Genomic DNA, 21483 nt, shown 5'->3' with positions numbered 1-21483 from the left:
TCCAAAAGGTCCCAGTTACATAACAAATGGTCCTTATTTTCGATAATGTCCTTCTTTATATCCATAAAAACTCAGTTTAACTGGCATGCTTCAGTCAATAATCCACCCAGTTTCCCTCCATTAAAATACATACAAAATGAATCCCAAACGTTACTAATAAACTTTTCCAAACAAGCTGTTCTCGGGGTTTCGTCTGCCATATTAGTTTGTTATACTCACAGACATCATTTCAACAGTTTTAGAAACTTTAGAATGTTTTCTGCCCAAATCTACCAATTATATGCATATGCATATCCTAGCTTCTGGGCCTGAGTTACAGGCAGTTTACTTTGTGCACGCTTTTCATCCAGACGTCAAAATACTGCAGTCAACACCCAAACCAACTGGCTAATGTTGGCTAGCTTGCTAGCTACTTCCACACAAATGAGATATTTACTCGCCCTAACAGAGCTGGTTAGGCTGTTTTTATGTTATACAGAGCGTTGGTGACTGTAACTGTGCGGCTGGCAACAATTTAATTAGTCTTTTTTGCCAACGTTTACTGACACCGGCCATATTCAACAGGTGTTGACTGTTCGTAAATTTGTCAGTTATTCGGCGCTCTGGTACACTCAGCAGGGATGCAAACTGCTGAGGGCCCAAAAAGGTGACACTGTTTTTTGTTGCACCGAAACATGCAAAAAATCCATGCTAGGGGGAAATGCAGCTTAACTAATTAAACAACAAAGAATATGATCTACATGATCAGTCTCTGTGTGTAAAATAAAAAGTGGTTAATGTGAACCTAATTTACAGCTAAACAATGTAAAGCAAGCAATCCAATGTTATTTGTTGTTATTTGTTGTCTAGACTTCACTGCAAATGACACTCAAGTCTTGAGAAAAAAACAATACACTAATATTTCAGTTAGCCATGACAGCCTTTATAATAGAACACTTGTGACCGCACACATAAATATTGCACTTGGGAAAAAAACATAAAGTAGAACGAAACAAACCGGTATTCTATTTTGCTCTATTATAGTGGCCACTATAGACATCGATAGTGCACACATGGTGGCCATTATAGACACTATAGACATTGCCTGTGGACATCTGTTCGGCAATGTGCCAGCAAAAGTGAGAAAGAGGGAAAGTGTGTGGTGTTCCTTTCAGCTCTATAGTGGCACCAGCTTAAGCCAGGCCCAGCTACACTTGATCCCTGAATCCACTTGTTTAAAAAGCAACGCCTCATTTCACCTAATTCTCTCAAGTCTAAAAAATTAACCATATACTGTAGATGGAAAACATTAGTTAACAGCTAGTGGTTAGTTTGTTTACATTTCACACAGATTGCCAGAGTTTTACAAACTTTAGAGTGTTTTCTATCCAATACTAATAATAATATGCATATATTAGCAACTGAGACTGAGGAGCAGGCCATTTACTTTGGGAAACTTATTCATCCAAGCTACTCAATACTGCCCCCCAGCCATAATTAACCAACTAGGCCCCTATAGCCTCCCGGGTAGCGCAGTGGTTAAGGGCGCTGTACTGCAGCGCCAGCTGTGCCATCAGAGACTCTGGGTTTGCGCCCAGGCTCTGTCGCAACCGGCCGTGACCGGGAGATCAGTGGGGCGACCCACAATTGGCCTAGCGTCGTCCGGGTTAGGGAGGGCTTGGCCGGTAGGGATGTCCTTGTCTCATCGCACACCAGCGACTCCTGTGGTGGGCTGGGCGCAGTGCACACTAACCAAGGTTGCCAGGTGAACGGTGTTTCCTCCGACACATTGGTGCGGCTGGCTTCCGGGTTGGATGCGCGCTGTGTTAAGAAGCAGTGCGGCTTGGTTGGGTTGTGTATCGGAGGACGCATGACTTTCAACCTTCGTCTCTCCCGAGCCCGTACGGGAGTTGTAGCGATGAGACAAGATAGTAGCTACTAAAACAATTTGATACCACGAAATTGGGGAGAAAAAGGGGTAAAAATAAAATATTTAAATAAAATAAATATATATAAAAAATATAAAAAAATTGGCTCCTAATTTAACAAATGTATTCGTATTTACAGATGGCATACAAGTTTGTTATTAAGGCACATGGAAGTTCACATGTTCCGGAAGGCATTTCTGCCAAAAAACACATTTTGATATAAAATATTAAAAAGTTTACCTTGAAATGGCTCTCCTGTGAAGTAGTGATGCGCGACATATGCCTACTTTACTAAAACGAGCCACATATAGCCGTCTCTTTCTCTAGCAAGTGTCTGGGATTGAAGTTGAAATCTTCATCCAAGTTGAGGTTAGTGATTGCTGTTCTGATGTCCAGAAGCCCTTTTCACTCATAGGAAACGACGGTGGAAACATTATGTACAAAGCATAATTGGTTACGAGGCCGTAAAAAAGTCAAGTGCCATTCTCATTTCATCTTTCCTTGATTCCTCTCAACCTTTCTCCTCATCTCCATCTCAAATAATCCTCCTCCTCCCCACAAGGACAAAAAGAAAACCCACCCTTGCCTTTCTTGCACTTTTCTTAATAGCTGACTTTGCTGATAGCGAAGTTTGACTTCCTATGACTGTGATATGTGGTTGTCTATACCTTGAGCACTAACTTCTAAGTCGCTCTCGATAAGAGTGTCTGCTAAATTACTAAAACGTCAAATGTTTTTAAAACGCATTGAAGAAGGCCAGAGTGGACAAACGTTGGACCTTCTTCTCCAATCTGTTTGGGAAGGAGGTAAGGAGATAGGACAAGGAATTGTGGAAAGACTAATTGAGATCGGGTCATGTAGGAAGTAAGAACTATCTACTCCCATTTCTTTCATCTTTCACCATTCACCATCTCTTCACCTGACATTATGATTATTATAGCATCGTCATCCTAGATAAGCACATACAGTTGAAGTCGGAAGTTTACATACACCTTAGCAAAATACATTTAAACTCAGTTTTTCACATTTCCTGACATTTAATCCTAGTAAACATTCCCTGTCTTAGGTCAGTTAGGATCACCACTTTATTTTAAGAATGTGAAATGTCAAAATAATAGTAGAGAGAATTATTTATTTCAGCCTTTATTTCTTTCATCACATTCAAAGTAGGTCAGAAGTTTACATACACTCAATTAGTATTTGGTAGCATTGCCTTTAAATTGTTTAACTTGGGTCAAACGTTTTGGGTAGCCTTCCACAAGCATCCCACAATAAGTTGGGTGAATTTTGGCCCATTCCTTCTGACAGAGCTGGTGTAACTGAGTCAGGTTTGTAGGCCTCCTTGCTCGCACACACTTTTTCAGTTCTGCCCAAAAATGTTCTATGGGATTGAGGTTAGGGCTTTGTGATGACCACTCCAATACCTTGACTTTGTTGTCCTAAGCCATTTTGCCACAACTTTGGAAGTATGCTTGGGGTCATTGTCCATTTGGAAGACCCATTTGCAACCAAGCTTTAACTTCCTGACTGATGTCTTGAGATGTTGCTTCAATATATCCACATAATTTTCCTCCCCCGTTGATGCTATCTATTTTGTGAAGTGCACCAGTCCCTCCTGCTGCAAAGCACCCCCACAACATGTTGCTGCCACCCCCGTGCTTCACGTTTGGGATGGTGTTCTTCGGCTTCCAGGCCTCCCCCTTTTTCCTCCAAACATAACGATGGTCATTATGGCCAAACAGTTCTATTTATGTTTCGTCAGACCAGAGGACATTTCTCCAGAAAGTACGATCTTTGTCCCCATGTGCAGTTGCAAACCGTAGTCTGTCTTTTTCATGGTGGTTTTGGAGCAGTGGCTTCTTCCTTGCTGAGCGGCCTTTCAGGTTATGTCGATATAGGACTCGTTTTACTGTGGATATAGATACTTTTGTACCTGTTTCCTCCAGCATCTTCACAAGGTCCTTTGCTGTTGTTCTGGGATTGATTTGCACTTTTCGCACCAAAGTGCATTAATATCTTGGAGACAGAACGCGTCTCCTTCCTGAGCGGTATGACGGCTGTGTGGTCCCATGGTGTTTATACTTGCGTACTATTGTTTGTACAGATGAACGTAGTACCTTCAGGCATTTAGTAATTGCTCCCAAGGATGAACCAGACTTGTGGAGGTCCACAATTTGAAAATGTGAAAAAAATCTGAATGATTTTTTGTTGTTGACTTTCCCATGATGTCAAGCAAAGAGGCAGTGAGTTTGAAGGTTGGCCTTGAAATACATCCACAGGTACACCTCCAATTGGCTCAAATGATGTCAAGCAAAGAGGCAGTGAGTTTGAAGGTTGGCCTTGAAATACATCCACAGGTACACCTCCAATTGACTCAAATGATGTCAAGCAAAGAGGCACTGAGTTTGAAGGTTGGCCTTGAAATACATCCACAGGTACACCTCCAATTGACTCAAATGATGTCAAGCAAAGAGGCAGTGAGTTTGAAGGTTGGCCTTGGAATACATCCACAGAGACACCTCCAATTGACTCAAATGATGTCAAGCAAAGAGGCAGTGAGTTTGAAGGTAGGCCTTGAAATACATCCACAGGTACACCTTCAATTGACTCAGATGATGTCAAGCAAAGAGGCAGTGAGTTTGAAGGTTGGCCTTGAAATACATCCACAGGTACACCTCCACTTGACTCAAATGATGTCAAGCAAAGAGGCAGTGAGTTTGAAGGTAGGCCTTGAAATACATCCTCAGGTACACATCCAATTGACTCAAATGATGTCAAGCAAAGAGGCAGTGAGTTTGAAGGTAGGCCTTGAAATACATCCTCAGGTACACCTCCAATTGACTCAAATGATGTCAAGCAAAGAGGCACTGAGTTTGAAGGTTGGCCTTGAAATACATCCTCAGGTACACCTTCAATTGACTCAAATGATGTCAAGCAAAGAGGCACTGAGTTTGAAGGTTGGCCTTGAAATACATCCTCAGGTACACCTCCAATTGACTCAAATGATGTCAAGCAAAGAGGCACTGAGTTTGAAGGTAGGCCTTGAAATACATCCTCAGGTACACCTTCAATTGACTCAAATGATGTCAATTATCAGAAGCTTCTAAAGCCATGACATATTTCCTGGAATTTTCCAAGCTGTTTAAAGGCACAGTCAATTTACTTCTGACCCACTGGAATTGTGGTACAGTCAATTATAAGTGAAATAATCTGTCTGTAAACAATTGTTGGAAATATTGCTTGTGTCATGCACGAAGTAGATGTCCTAACCAGCTTGCCAAAACTATAGTTTGTTAACAAGAAATTTGTGGAGTGGTTGAAAAATGGGTTTTAATGACTCCAACCTAAGTGTATGTAAACTTCCGACTTCAACGGTATCTATGGCTGTGACTGTTTGCAATGTATTTTACATCTCTCTCTCTCTCTCTCTTTCTCTCTTTCTTTCTTTATTTCTTTCTTTCTTTCTTTTCTAACCCTAACACCAGGTATCCTGGAGTGGCCATTCTGGACCAAACTGGTGGTGGTAGCCATCGGCTTCACTGGCGGCCTGGTCTTCATGTACATCCAGTGTAAAGTCTACATCCAGCTGTGGCGAAGACTCAAGGCCTACAACCGGGTGATCTACGTCCAGAATCGCCCGGAGACGTGTAAAAAGCAGATGTTGGAGAAGCCTCCTCTCATGGAGCCCAATGTGGAGCACAAGGAGGCTCTGGCCCCGACCCAGTCAGACACAAACTCCTCCCAGTACACAGAGACAGAAGACTACAGTATGGAAGTGCTCCATGTCTGACCGACATATACACACATACAGGGACACACCATGTCTGACCCACATATACACACATACAGGGACACACCATGTCTGACCCACATATACACACATACAGGGACACACCATGTCTGACCCACATATACACACATACAGGGACACACCATGTCTGACCCACATATACACACATACAGGGACACACCATGTCTGACCCACATATACACACATACAGGGACACACCATGTCTGACCCACATATACACACATACAGGGACACACCATGTCTGACCCACATATACACACATACAGGGACACACCATGTCTGACCCACATATACACACATACAGGGACACACCATGTCTGACCAACATATACACACATACAGGGACACACCATGTCTGACCCACATATACACACATACAGGCACACACCATGTCTGACCCACATATACACACATACAGGGACACACCATGTCTGACCAACATATACACACATACAGGGACACACCATGTCTGACACACATATACACACATACAGGGACACACCATGTCTGACACACATATACACACATACAGGGACACACCATGTCTGACCCACATATACACACATACAGGGACACACCATGTCTGACCCACATATACACACATACAGGGACACACCATGTCAGACCCACATATACACACATACAGGGACACACCATGTCAGACCCACATATACACACATACAGGGACACACCATGTCTGACACACATATACACACATACAGGGACACACCATGTCTGACACACATATACACACATACAGGGACACACCATGTCTGACCCACATATACACACATACAGGGACACACCATGTCTGACCCACATATACACACATACAGGGACACACCATGTCAGACCCACATATACACACATACAGGGACACACCATGTCAGACCCACATATACACACATACAGGGACACACCATGTCTGACCAACATACAAGGCATTCAGAAAGTATTTAGATACCTTGACTTTTTCCACATTTCTTTTACGTGACATCCTTGTTCTAAAATGGATTAAATTGATTTCCCCCTCATCAATCTACACACAATACCAGATAATGACAAAGCAAAATCAGGTTTTTAGACATTTTTGCAATTGTATATATAACCCCCCAGAAATATCACATTTACATAAGTATTCAGACCCTTTACTCAGTACTTTGTTGATGTACCTTTTGCAGCAATTACAGCCTTGAGTTTGTTGGGTATGATGCTACAAGCTGATGACACACCTGTATTTGGGGAGTTTATAACCTTCCTCTCTGTAGATCCTTCAAGCTCTATCAGGTTGGATGGGATGCGTCGCTGCACAGCTATTTTCAGGTCTCCCCAGAGATGTTTGATCGGGTTGAAGTACGGGCTCTGGCTGGGCCACTCAATGATATTAAGAGACTTGTCCCGAAGCCACTCGTGCGTTGTCTTGGCTGTGTGCTTAGGGTCATTGTCCTGTTGGAAGGTGAACCTTCGCCCCAGTCTGAGGTGCTGAGTGCTCTGGAGCAGGTTTTCATCAAGGATATCTCTGTACCGTTCCGTTCATCTTTCCCTCATTCCTGACGGGTCTCGTCTGTCCCTTCCGCTGAAAAACATCCCCACAGCATGATGCTGCCATCACCATGCTTCACCATAGGGATGGTGCCAGGTTTCCTCCAGACATGATGCTGCCATCACCATGCTTCACCATAGGGATGGTGCCAGGTTTCCTCCAGACATGATGCTGCCATCACCATGCTTCACCATAGGGATGGTGCCAGGTTTCCTCCAGACATGATGCTGCCATCACCATGCTTCACCATAGGGATGGTGCCAGGTTTCCTCAAGAGTTCAATCTTGGTTTCATCAGACCAGAGAATCTTGTTTCTTTTGGTCTGAGAGTCCTTTAGGTACCTTTTGGCAAACTTCAAGTGGGCTGTCATGTGCCTTTTACTGAGGAGTGGCTTCCGTCTGGCCACTCTACCATAAAGGCCTGATTGGTGGAGTGCTGCAGAGATGGTTCGTCCTTCTGGAAGGTTCTCCCATCTACACAGAGGAACTCTGGATCTCTGTCAGTGACCATCGGGTTCTTGTTCACCTTCCTGACCAAGGCTCTTCTCCCCCGATTGCTTAGTTTAGCTGGGCGGCCAGCTCTAGGAAGAGTCTTGGAGGATCCAAACTTCTTCCATTTAAGAATGATGGAGGCTACTGTGTTCTTGGAGACCTTCAATGCTGCAGACATTTTTTGGTACCCTTCCCCAGATCTGTGCCTCGACACAATCCTGTCTCGGAACTCTACGGACACATCCTTCGAACTCATGGCTTGGTTTTTGCTATGACATGCACTATCAACTCTGTGTCCTTTTATAAACCGGTTATTTGACTTTACAAATCATGTCCAATCAATTGAATTTACCACAAGTGGACTTCATTCAAGTTGTATGGACAGCTCAAGGATGATCAATGGAAACAGGATGCACCTGAGCTCAATTTCGAGTCTCATAGCAAAGGGTCAGAATACTTATGTAAATAAGATGTTTTTTATTTTTAATACATTTGCTAACATTTCTAAAAACCTGTTTTCACTTTATGGGGTATTGTGTGTAGATGAATAAGAATTAAAATTATTTTAATTGATTTACTATCTCATCTCTGTACCCAACACATGCAATTATCTGTAAGGTCTCTGTCTAGCAGTTCAAACACAGATTCAACCATTTTACCTCATAAAGAAGTTCACCAATTGGTCATTTAAAAAAAATCAAAGCAGACATTGAATATCCCTTTGAGCATGGTGAAGTTATGAATTACACTTTTTATGGTGTATCAATACACCCAGTCACTACAAAGTTAAAGGCGTCCTTTTTAACTCAGTTGCCTGAGAGGAAGGAAACCGCTCAGAGATTTCACCATGAGGCCAATGGTGACTTTAAAAAAGTTACAGAGTTTAATGGCTGTGACAGGAGAAAACTGAGGATGGATCAACAACATTGTAGTTACTCCACAATACTTACCTGATTGACAGAGCAAAAAGAAAGAAGCCTGTACAGTATAACAAAATATTCCATAACATGCTGTTTGCAACAAGGTACTAACTAAAGTAATATTGCAGAAAATGTGGCAGAGCAATTAACTTTTTGTCCTGAATACAAAATGTTATGTTTGGGGCAAATCCAGTACAACACATTACTGAGTACCACTCTTCATATTTTCACGCATAGTGGTGGCTGCATCATGTTATGGGTATTCTTGTTATCGTTAAGGATGGGGAGTTTTACAGGATAAAAAAACAATGGAATGGAGATAAGCACAGGCAAAATCCTAGAGAAAAACCTGGGATAGTCTGCTTTCCACCAGACACTGGGAGATGAATTCACCTTTCAGCAGGACAATAACCTAAAACACAAGGCCAAACCTACACTGGAGTTGCTTTCCAAGATGACAGTGAATGTTCCTGAGTGGCTGAGTTACAGTTCTGACTTATATCCACTTTAAAATCTATGGCATGACCTTAAAATGGTTGTCTAGCAATGATCAACAACCAATTTGACAGAGCTTGATACACTTTTTAAAATGGAAATGGGCAAATGTTGCACAATCCAGGTGTGGAAAGCTCTTAGAGACTTACATAGAAGACTCACAGCTGTAATCACTGCCAAAGGTGCTTCTACAAAGTATTGACTCAGGGGTGTGAATAGTTATGTAAATGAGAGATTTCTGTATTTCATGTTTTTGATTTGTCATTATGGGGTATTGTGTGTAGATGGGTGAGAAAAAACATATTTAATGCATTATGAATTCAGGCTGTAACAAAATGTGGAATAAGCCAAGAGGTATGAATACTGACACACAGGGATACACCATCTCTGACCTACGTATACACATGAAAAGGAACACATCATGTCTGACCAACGTATATAAACATACACATGAACGCCACAGGGGGATGGTGGCACCTTAATTGGGGAGGACAGGCTCGTGGTAATGGCTGGAGTGGAATCATTTGAATGGTATCAAACACATCAAACACATGGTTTGATTTCATTCCATTCACTCCGTTCCAGCCATTATTATGAGCCGTCCTCCCCTCAGCAGCCTCCACTGATCAGCGCACAGAGTGATACACACATACACAGATATACAAAAGACTATAGTGTGGATGTTCTCCTGAGGTGTGACCATCCCACCCTGACCCCACCGTCTCCACACCGTCTAAGACAGGACTACGGACCAACAACCCTCCTTCTTTTTCCCAGGACTTTCTCCACTGGGGCCCGATGAGCCCATAGACACCTCTCTCTCTCTCTCTCTCTCTCTCTCTCTCTCTCTCTCTCTCTCTCTCTCTCTCTCTCTATATATATATATATATATATATATATATATATATATATATATATATATATATATATACACACACACACACACACACACACACACACAGAGTCAGATGAACTTACTCTGCTTCAGAGGTTTCAGTGTTTCTGTTTCGTTGTTTGTTTGTTAGCTTGTATGTTTGGTTTATTGGTTGTACTTCCTGTGAGTCGTGGGCTAAAGCGCCGCCGGATCTCTGGAACATTCTAGAACACTTTGGAACATTTTGGAACATTGAACATTCCAACTACTGCCACCATACCGCTGACAGCAGAGAGCCCGCTAAGGTCTACATGCCCACCCCTCTGGGTTTGGGTCTGTACTGGTCTGGACCAGATCAGACCGGATCGTACTGGATTGTATCGGATCTGACCATGCATTGAAGCACTTTTTAGTTCCCACCAACATCCCTCTCAACCCCTTTCTCTTTTAATATGAGTGAAGTTCTTTATAGTATATCCCAGCAAACAGAGGACATCTCTAGGACATTAAGCGATGTTCCCATTAGGTTATTTTTAGGGTTTCAGCAAGACGTTATCCATAAGGGGACATCAGTGCAGGTCCCGGTTTGGTCGCAGTGTAACGTTATAGTACATTTTTTTATGTCCACTAGGGAACTTTATGAACAGGTTCCTGTTTGGTTCTGGCAACCGGGAACTAAACAAAACCTCCACAGGACCATGACGCAATGTCTTGACGACCATGTCGTGATGTTCCCGGGAAGTCCTAAGGACACATTTTTGTTTGCAGTATAAATGTGGGAAATTATACAGAAACAAAAACAGGAAGATTTATGGAAAAATCTTTTGTTTTACATTTGATATTTCTGTCCAACACACAGACACACACACCTGCCCTCCCTTGGATGACAAAAAAGGAATCGAGAAAAGCAATGAATGATGGGGGGAATGGAATTTTGCCAAAATGATCGTTTCCCTTTTCATCTAGAAAAACAAACACTGAAAGTCATTGCTATATATGGCCTACTGGTTATTCAAGCTCTGGGGTTTTTACATCTTGTTTGGGTTGGGTTGGTACAATATTGATACAGCGTTGATACAACCAAAACACAACGTTGGGATAACATCAGATCCAGCCATCCACCTGACATTACCTCCTTCTACCATTGGAACTCTTTAAAGGCTCTGAGAAGAATGTAACGTTTTTAAAACCATTTTCTACCAACCATTCAGTCACAGGAAATTGCTAGATAATCTCCCATGTCAGTCATCATCTTAACATGACCTTTGGAAAACCAACCAATCAGTCATGTTTTTTCTATTGTGTGAATTATACAGTACTTCTGGTATTCCATGTGCAGTTTTGAATAATAATCTGTTGTTAATTATGTTGGTGTAATCATGGGTTTTATGATGCCTTGAGGAAGCTACAGCTTGCTATATTTAGACTGTCATCCTCCTCTCTTCCCAAGGCAGTTTATAGTGGGCCAATTGACTTCTCTGATCACACTGATAATGATAATGTAGATGGATAATGCAGGTGGCATTATTAAAATCCTCATTTACATAAGATTGTATTAATTTAATCACTGGCTGTTTATTTCCTCCAATGAGAGGTCCAGAGGCAGAAGACATGGAGGACAGGGCCTATTATTATGAGACAACCAATCACCATCATCTACCATCCCCTGACCAGCTCCCTCACCTCAAGCCATGAACTGACCCTCTCTATCTTCAGAGGATACAGCTTTCAAAAACATTGCCTCTATTTGTTGACATGGCCTCTATTGGTTGACATGGCCTCTATTGGTTGACATGGCCTCTACTGGTTGACCTGTTCTCTACTGGTTGACCTGGCCTCTACTGGTTGACCTGGTATCTACTGGTTGACCTGGTCTCTACTGGTTTACCTGGCCTCTACTGGTTGACCAGGCCTCTATTGGTTGACCTGCCCTCTATTGTTTGACCTGGTCTCTACTGGTTTACCTGGCCTCTACTGGTTGACCAGGCCTCTATTGGTTGACCTGGCCTCTATTGTTTGACCTGGTCTCTACTGGTTGACCAGGCCTATATTGGTTGACCAGGCCTCTATTGGTTGACCAGGCCTCTATTGGTTGACCTGGCCTCTATTGGTTGACCAGGACTCTATTGTTTGACCTGGACTCTACTGGTTTACCTGGCCTCTATTGGTTGACCTGGCCTCTATTGGTTGACCTGGCCACTATTGGTTTACCTGGCCTCTATTGGTTGACCAGGCCTCTATTGGTTGACCAGGCCTCTATTGGTTGACCTGGACTCTACTGGTTGACCTGCCATGGTATATAGCTTGTTTGTTTTTCGCTCTATGTTTCTATGAAAAGAGCTATAGAAATGTAATAAATTATTATTAATGCTGATCCTATTTTTACTATGGTGGTGAGTGTGAGTAGGTTATACTGTAGCCTAGTTGTACACATACAGTGGGGCAAAAAAGTATTTAGTCAGCCACCAATTGTGCAAGTTCTCCCACTTAAAAATATGAGAGAGGCCTGTACTTTTCATCATAGGTACACTTCAACTATGACAGACAAAATTAGATTTTTTTTTCTCCAGAAAATCCAGGATTTTTAATGAATTTATTTGCAAATTATGGTGGAAGCCACTCCTGCTGTACAGTCAGTTATTGAGACTCCGGTGTGAGAGAGAGACAAACACCTGATAAAGAGACCTGCAACACAACATAATGTTTTTCAGTCGAGCTAAAGTCTCTATTGCACAGTCAGACAACCTTCCTAAGTTACAATGATCAGTCCCTAACCCACCTGTTGTTTGACTAATCATTATTCGATTTAACTTGATGTATCGTTCTTTCTCACATCTGGCATAATGAGGCTTTGATTAGACACATTTATACATTTTTCGATTTCATTTTTCCAAAAGTAATGTCTCATGCTTCTCTCCAGTAAAGTTGCCATATGTTGACAATAGAGACACTTGTTTCACCGAGCCAAAACCTTACGTTGTCATCAATGATATCAGGCAAATGTAACTTGGTAAGAGTCTAATATAGTGTCAAATTCAATCTGCGCACAATTGCAAGAACATGATTTCTTGACATAATTACAATACTAAAATCTAAATGCTGAGCAGTGACAGAACATGAACGTGTACAATTGGAACTGTCAGCAGAGCAGTTTGGCGGTGAGGAGCTGACTGGGTCACCATCTAGTGTTTGGAGTAGGGAAGTGCAGTCTGAACACGGGTGTTGTGGTTTCCTCAAGGCAACACTGTGTTTTGGGCTTACAATCTGTTGTAAGTGATTTTCTATCTGTGGAAGAACAGCAATGCCAGGGTCCTCTCTGACCTTTTACAACCATTCCAGCAAACACACATTTTTATCAACAGTGTATTTGATACTAGTGTAAACATACACACGACAACAACAGAGGTCCAACCATGACACTTGTACAATGACGACAAACAAAACCAAAATCAGCATTGTTCTTTCAACATCTGATTTCCTGTCATGTAAAGCCCCATTGTATTCTGGGATTTGGTGTCTTAATTTGTATAGAAGTTGGGATTAGAGTTGTGGGTGACAGGTAGCATAGCGGCTAGAGCGTTGGGCCAGCAACTGAAAGGTTGCTGGTTAGAATACCTGAACCGACAAGGTGAAAAATCTGTATATGTCCTTGAGCAAGTCACTTAACCCTAATTAGCTCCAGGGGCGCTGTACTACTATGGCTGACCCTGTAAAACAACACATTTCACTTCACCTACCTGGTGTATGACAATGAAACATGTTTTTTTGTATTTGAGAATCATTTTTGGTTATAAAGGGCCTCATGCTTTCTCAGAACCACACACAGATATGTATTAATACATATTACTATTGTATTATACAGCTGTGAACTCACACAGTCCTCTGTACGGTGTACATTTTAGGACACCCTCACACAGTCCTCTGTACGGTGTACATTTTAGGACACCCTCACACAGTCCTCTGTACGGTGTACATTTTAGGACACCCTCACACAGTCCCCAAGATGCTCTTTACGATAAGACAGAAAAAGTGCAATTACCTTAGCTGACCTGGTCAATTCTCTAGTACTGTCGCTCTCATCCAGAGGTTGACTCTCTGGAGACATGATGATTATTTCTACATTTTCTGTGTGGTATTTATTTATTTTTAAGAAAAATATTTGTTTGCATCAAAAGAGACCCCTTCAAATTGTGATTTTATTCAGCTAATACTAGCAGTACCCAACTCCAGTTGAGCTTTCCTTCTGGAAACCAATTCCACCTCTGTGTGTTCTCCTGTACATTACTTTTTCACACTGTTTTAGTTATTGTTGGGTTCAAGACTCTTTGAAAGGGAGTGGTAATACACTGATGCCAGGCTTAAAGGGTATTGTTGGGTTCAAGACTCTTTGAAAGGGAGTGGTAATACACTGATGCCAGGCTTAAAGGGTATTGTTGGGTTCAAGACTCTTTGAAAGGGAGTGGTAATACACTGATGCCAGGCTTAAAGGGTATTGTTGGGTTCAAGACTCTTTGAAAGGGAGTGGTAATACACTGATGCCAGGCTTAAAGGGTATTGTTGGGTTCAAGACTCTTTGAAAGGGAGTGGTAATACACTGATGCCAGGCTTAAAGGGTGTTGTTGGGTTCAAGACTCTTTGAAAGGGAGTGGTAATACACTGATGCCAGGCTTAAAGTAAACCACACTGTGCTTGGCGTTTAAAGGTCATCTACCCTCCATAGGTTATTCAACCTGCATTTACAACCACTGCTTTTACCCGATCAATACAATGGATACAAATGATACATCCATTTATTTTAGTCAGAGAATTATTGAGATTTTCAAATATTAACATTTACATGATTGATCAATTAATTGAAATTATAGATTTTATGATGATGTATAGCTAGCTCCTATAATTCTCTCTTTGAGAGAACATACCTGTTGACTTGTTGATGTTGACCTTTCATGTTTCACCTCAGACTTTTATGTACAGGGCTTTGCTTATCTATTTGATGAGAACAGTTTTTACTGCCAAGCTCTATAATAACTTTGTAACGGCGCCCCTCCATTTTCCCCAGCATTTGCACAATTCTGGCAACTTTCCCCAAATTCCACCCTTTTCCAGATGTCCCGGTTGGAATATTCACAGATTTCTGGAAAACCTGACCATTTTGGGAAAGTTCCTGGAATACTGAAACCCCTAAACCATACTGTGTAACATTACTCTGGCAGAGGTCTGTCTGTTCATTCAAAGTCATTTAACATGTAAGAGAACACACATTTCTCCTGCTTAACATATGTAGCTTAAACAGCCATTCATTAAGGAAAGCCGTTCCGTCCCCCATCATCAGAATAATAACCCTTGTGCTGAGAAAGTGTTACTTGCATAAAACTACAGTGCTTTACTACTGACTGGACTTGAACATAAGACTGTTTCCCTCCTTCATATATCATTCCACATGTTTGTCTGTGAGTTTACCTTTCAATAGTAACTGTATAGAATTTTGGTAAGAAAAAAATGACTTATGTTTAAAAAAAAAAAAAATATTGATGTTTTTGATTTGTTTCATTTCCCATGTTTGAATAAAGTATGTAGATTGAAAAACCAACCAAATAAAAATGAAAACCTTTAAACGGTTTGTTATTATGAATATCGGAATGTCTTTCATTTTAGCTTGTGAATATGCGTCTCATATACTTTCATTGTCACCAACAGTTTTTTTTTACAATAATATAAGGATAAATACAAAAGCACATTTTGAGAATTTTTATTTGACATTTGAATTGTACAACAATGATGATTCACTTTCTGTTTCTAAAAATCGCTGGCAAAAAATATGAATTGCATCAGTGGGTATGTGTTTATCATAAGCACAATATACATATAGCACTGTGTAAGAAACAACACCATAAATCACTGTTCACAATATCTCCCTCCATCACTCCCTCACCTCTTGCTCCCATCCTTCCTCTCACCCTCCTCCATCCCTCTCTCAGACAGCCACACTGTTAGGGATGCGGTCAGGAGAGAAGTAGTAGTAGGGTAGTTTCTTGCCTTGGTTGCGGATCTTGATGGCACTGCTGACCTCTGCCAGTCTCTGCCTGAACGATTCCATGGCATCCTTCACAGGCTTCTCTATGAAGTGCTCATCTGGGTACATCCCCAGGAACAGCTGGGGGGGAGAGAGAGAGAGGTTGGAGGGCATTCTTTAACATTCAGAATAAAAGCAGACAAACGTGTGTGTGTGCATGTGTGTCTTATGTGTGTGAGTGTGTGTGTGTTGTGTGTGGTGTGTTTACTTCATTCTCCTGGAACTGACTAAGAGCCCAGACAGCCCCTAGGTGCCAGCAGGACCGGCCGCGGTCAGGGAGACTCTCGATGATGAACTTCACATCTACCACCCCCTTCTGTGTGGGAGGGGGCTTCCGCATGGTGGGGGGCGCGTTGGGGATCCACGAGCACCAGTCATACTGAAATACACAGAGTAGGCAGACATTAACATCTAAGGGAAGCTAGGTGGTGCTCTCGTATGATGACACAGTGGATTGTGCAGTCAGATGGAACAGAGTAAATAATTGTTTTAATAATCGGTATGAGCTGACATATCGGTGAGCGGCTACTCTTGTGTGTCACAAATCACTTCCTTAATAACCCTACTCCGTTAGAAGTTACAAACCACTCCCTAAAGATTCCTACTGCGTTAGAAGTTACAAACCACTCCCTAAAGATTCCTCCTGAGTTAGAAGTTACAAACCACTCCTTAAAGATTCCTACTCCGTTAGAAGTTACAAACCTAAAGATTCCTACTGAGTTAGAAGTTACAAACCTAAAGATTCCTACTGAGTTAGAAGTTACAAACCACTCCCTAAAGATTCCTACTGAGTTAGAAGTTACAAACCACTCCCTAAAGATTCCTACTGAGTTAGAAGTTACAAACCACTCCCTAAAGATTCCTACTGAGTTAGAAGTTACAAACCACTCCCTAAAGATTCCTACTGAGTTAGAAGTTACAAACCACTCCCTAAAGATTCCTACTGAGTTAGAAGTTACAAACCACTCCCTAAAGATTCCTACTGAGTTAGAAGTTACAAACCACTCCCTAAAGATTCCTACTGAGTTAGAAGTTACAAACCACTCCCTAAAGATTCCTACTGAGTTAGAAGTTACAAACCACTCCCTAAAGATTCCTACTGAGTTAGAAGTTACAAACCACTCCCTAAAGATTCCTACTGAGTTAGAAGTTACAAACCACTCCCTAAAGATTCCTACTGCGTTAGAAGTTACAAACCACTCCCTAAAGATTCCTACTGAGTTAGAAGTTACAAACCACTCCCTAAAGATTCCTACTGAGTTAGAAGTTACAAACCACTCCTTAAAGATTCCTACTGAGTTAGAAGTTACAAACCACTCCCTAAAGATTCCTACTGAGTTAGAAGTTACAAACCACTCCCTAAAGATTCCTACTGAGTTAGAAGTTACAAACCACTCCCTAAAGATTCCTACTGAGTTAGAAGTTACAAACCACTCCCTAAAGATTCCTACTGAGTTAGAAGTTACAAACCACTCCCTAAAGATTCCTACTGAGTTAGAAGTTACAAACCACTCCCTAAAGATTCCTACTGCGTTAGAAGTTACAAACCACTCCCTAAAGATTCCTACTGAGTTAGAAGTTACAAACCACTCCCTAAAGATTCCTACTGAGTTAGAAGTTACAAACCACTCCCTAAAGATTCCTACTGAGTTAGAAGTTACAAACCACTCCCTAAAGAGTCCTACTGCGTTAGAAGTTACAAACAACTTCCTTATGATTCCTGCTGAGTTAGAAGTTACAAACCACTCCCTAAAGATTCCTACTGAGTTAGAAGTTACAAACCACTCCCTAAAGATTCCTACTGAGTTAGAAGTTACAAACCACTCCCTAAAGATTCCTACTGAGTTAGAAGTTACAAACCACTCCCTAAAGATTCCTACTGAGTTAGAAGTTACAAACCACTCCCTAAAGATTCCTACTGCGTTAGAAGTTACAAACCACTCCCTAAAGATTCCTACTGAGTTAGAAGTTACAAACCACTCCCTAAAGATTCCTACTCCGTTAGAAGTTACAAACCACTCCCTAAAGATTCCTACTCCGTTAGAAGTTACAAACCACTCCCTAAAGATTCCTACTCCGTTAGAAGTTACAAACCTACAGTTACACCGCCAAAACAACGCTATGCAGATGTCAATCTGATTGAATCTAGCCCTAAATGTTACCTGTCCGAAGTTGACAGCAGCATGGTGAGCAGAGGCAGTGAAGATGATGACAGTCAGGTACTCCGTGAGATCCTCACGTGTCTTCAGGGATTTGGGAAACTCTGCAGAAAAGGTTTCCATATAATCCAATCTAATGTTATTTGTCACATGCTTCATAAACAACAGGTGAATACCAACAGTGAAATGCTTACATACGGGTCTTTTTCCAACAATTCAGTGTTAAATATAACAATTAAAAATAAATAGTGACATTAAATGACTCCTTGTCATTTTATTTTATTTATTTTTAATTTAAACTTTATTTAACTAGGCATGTCAGTTAAGAACTCATTCTTATTTACAATGACAGTACAGTTAATGTGTCAAACCCAGACGACGCTGGGCCAATTGTGCGCCGCCCTATGGGACTCCCAATCACAGCCGGTTGTGATACAGCCTGGATTCGAACCAGGGTCTGTAGTGATGCCTCTTGCACTGAGATGCAGTGCCTTAGACCGCTGCGCCACTCGGGAGCCATAGAGTGCAGTGGTCAGCCCTTGCTTAACGCCAAGTTAAGTAAAAGGCCCAACACAGGATGTAAAAACAAGTTTTTGGGCGCAACACAGGATGTTTATTTTGACACTTGTTCCATCAGTGAGCCACTAACCAGACCCTGACAGGGAGGCTATTGGCCAACTCAAAAGTTAAGTACATGTCTGTATACAAGGGTGTCTGCATAGCTAAATGTCGATAATGTTACTGCGTGGTCAGCTACGTCTTTCAACACAACCCAGAGAAATAATAAGTGTGTATTTGTATTGCAGATAACTCAAATATTTGAAAGCGGGCTATGCCATTGTAGTGTTTGGTGGTTATTATGTGTTTGTACCCACCACAGCAATCAAGGTCTTGCATCCCAAAGCTGCAGACATCTTTAACGAACGCCTGGATCTCCTCATCCTTCTGTACTGTGTTGTCACTGTCATAGTAGATACACACCACGTCCCACACAAAACTAGGGTCAAAAGAAAATGTAGGCTTAGGGTTAGAATAATAGCTAGGGTTAGGGGCTGATCAATGATGTGGATATGAAGCTAGGTTTAGGGTTAGGGCTGATCAATGATGTGGACATGAAGCTAGGTTTAGGGTTAGGGCTGATCAATGATGTGGATATGAAGCTAGGTTTAGGGTTAGGGCTGATCAATGATGTGGATATGAAGCTAGGTTTAGGGTTAGGGCTGATCAATGATGTGGACATGAAGCTAGGTTTAGGGTTAGGGCTAATCAATGATGTGGACATGAAGCTAGGTTTAGGGTTAGGGGCTGATCAATGATGTGGATATGAAGCTAGGTTTAGGGTTAGGGCTGATCAATGATGTGGATATGAAGCTAGGTTTAGGGTTAGGGCTGATCAATGATGTGGACATGAAGCTAGGTTTAGGGTTAGGGCTGATCAATGATGTGGACATGAAGCTAGGGTTAGGGCTGATCAATGATGTGGACATGAAGCTAGGTTTAGGGTTAGGGCTGATCAATGATGTGGACATGAAGCTAGGTTTAGGGTTAGGGCTGATCAATGATGTGGACATGAAGCTAGGTTTAGGGTTAGGGCTGATCAATGATGTGGACATGAAGCTAGGTTTAGGGTTAGGGCTGATCAATGATGTGGACATGAAGCTAGGTTTAGGGTTAGGGCTGATCAATGATGTGGACATGAAGATAGGTTTAGGGTTAGGGCTGATCAATGATGTGGACATGAAGCTAGGTTTAGCGTTAGGGCTGATCAATGATGTGGACATGAAGATAGGTTTAGGTGTGAGGGTTGAGCCAGTGTGTGGACATGAAGCTAGGTTTAGGGTTAGGGCTGATCAATGATGTGGATATGAAGCTAGGTTTAGGGTTGATCAATGATGTGGACATGAAGATAGGTTTAGGTGTGAGGGTTGAGCCAGTGTGTGGACATGAAGCTAGGTTTAGGGTTAGGGCTGATCAATGATGTGGATATGAAGCTAGGTTTAGGGTTGATCAATGATGTGGACATGAAGATAGGTTTAGGTGTGAGGGTTGAGCCAGTGTGTGGACATGAAGCTAAGGTGACTGTTAGCCACCGCCTGGCATCTCTTCCTGGTGATTGGTCTGGTCCCCTCCCCCCACACACACACACCACCCCTATGATCTCTGACCTCTTGGTGGCATCCCAGACCCTGTTCCCGTCATCTCTGTAGTAGTAGTAGGGAAGGTCCTCAGGGCTGTCCACCCCGCGCGCCTTAATGGCATCAGGGAAACACAAAGATCTGAAGGTCAGTGACCTCATGGCCTTCTGGATCATCTCAACATGACCTCCACCTCCTGTACCATTGGCCTGGGGAGAGACAGAAACATTAACTGTACTGTTGATCTGGGGAGAGACAGACACATTAACTGTACTGTTGATCTGGGGAGAGACAGACACATTAACCGTACTGTTGATCTGGGGAGAGACAGACACATTAACTGTATTGTTGATCTGGGGAGAGACAGACACATTAATTGAATCTGTCTATGTCTCTGTCTCTCTCGCTCTCGCTCTCACTCTCAAACACACACACGTTCTCACCTTATCGAAGATGCCAAACTCACAGATGAGTTGCTCTCTGGCCTTGGTGTTGATGGCGATGGTGAAACGAATGTGAGGAAGGAGCAACTAGAGTAGGACAGACCATCAGTCAGTCAACCAATCAATCAATCAGTAAATATATAACTAACCAATCCATGAATCAATGAGTTAAAGAATCAACCTATCAATGAATCAACTATTCAGTCAAATTATCAGAAACAAAACTCAAGCACAGACCGACGTGTAGTTGGTGTACCTTATAAGCAGGGTGTACAGCAGGCAGCTGTCTGAACATGGCCACTCCAAACACCTCCGAGACCAGGTGAGTCCTCAGCAGGTGTGTAACTGTCTGGTGGATGTGGAAGTCAGAGGAGCGGACCCAGATCTTAGCTAGCATCCAGTCATACTGACCATCACTGGGCAGGAAGATAGGGTTGTCTTTCCCTGGAGTCTGACCCAGCTAGGAGACAGAGAGGAGGAGGAGGAAGAGAGGGAGAATGAGGAGGAAGAGAGAGAGGAAGAACATGGCAAGAGGAGAGGAGAGGTATGTTTTACTAGATGGTGAAGAAACGTGATGTAAGCTTACGGGTCTTCCATCAATTCGGTTCCTTTTGAAAAGTTTAACGAATTCT

The 21483-nt window shown here is 42.2% G+C and overlaps 2 protein-coding genes across 4 annotated transcripts in view; one reads left to right on the top strand and one right to left on the bottom strand.

Moving 5' to 3' along the window:
* Nucleotides 1-8325, top strand: part of LOC115134963 (E3 ubiquitin-protein ligase MARCHF8-like) — a 204461-nt gene extending 196136 nt beyond the window's left edge. For both annotated transcript variants that reach the window (XM_029669086.2, XM_029669084.2), the window contains one exon: nucleotides 5393-8325. In XM_029669086.2, coding sequence (XP_029524946.1) covers nucleotides 5393-5697 — 305 coding nt within the window. In that variant the 3' untranslated portion in view covers nucleotides 5698-8325. The remainder of the gene's footprint in view (nucleotides 1-5392) is intronic.
* A 7449-nt stretch (nucleotides 8326-15774) lies between these two features.
* Nucleotides 15775-21483, bottom strand: part of LOC115134961 (polyunsaturated fatty acid 5-lipoxygenase-like) — a 36494-nt gene continuing 30785 nt past the window's right edge. For both annotated transcript variants that reach the window (XM_029669083.2, XM_029669081.2), the window contains exons 8-14: nucleotides 21108-21311; nucleotides 20852-20938; nucleotides 20439-20617; nucleotides 19149-19270; nucleotides 18277-18377; nucleotides 16323-16493; nucleotides 15775-16195 (exon numbers count right to left, since the gene is read on the bottom strand). In XM_029669083.2, the coding sequence (XP_029524943.1) occupies nucleotides 16016-16195; nucleotides 16323-16493; nucleotides 18277-18377; nucleotides 19149-19270; nucleotides 20439-20617; nucleotides 20852-20938; nucleotides 21108-21311 (1044 nt within the window). In that variant the 3' untranslated portion in view covers nucleotides 15775-16015. The remainder of the gene's footprint in view (nucleotides 16196-16322; nucleotides 16494-18276; nucleotides 18378-19148; nucleotides 19271-20438; nucleotides 20618-20851; nucleotides 20939-21107; nucleotides 21312-21483) is intronic.

Source organism: Oncorhynchus nerka, linkage group LG10, assembly GCF_034236695.1.
Source record: "Oncorhynchus nerka isolate Pitt River linkage group LG10, Oner_Uvic_2.0, whole genome shotgun sequence".
NCBI lineage: Eukaryota > Metazoa > Chordata > Actinopteri > Salmoniformes > Salmonidae > Oncorhynchus > Oncorhynchus nerka.
The sequence above is the reverse complement of the archived record's forward strand: the minus strand, read 5'-3'. Positions and strand labels throughout refer to the sequence as shown.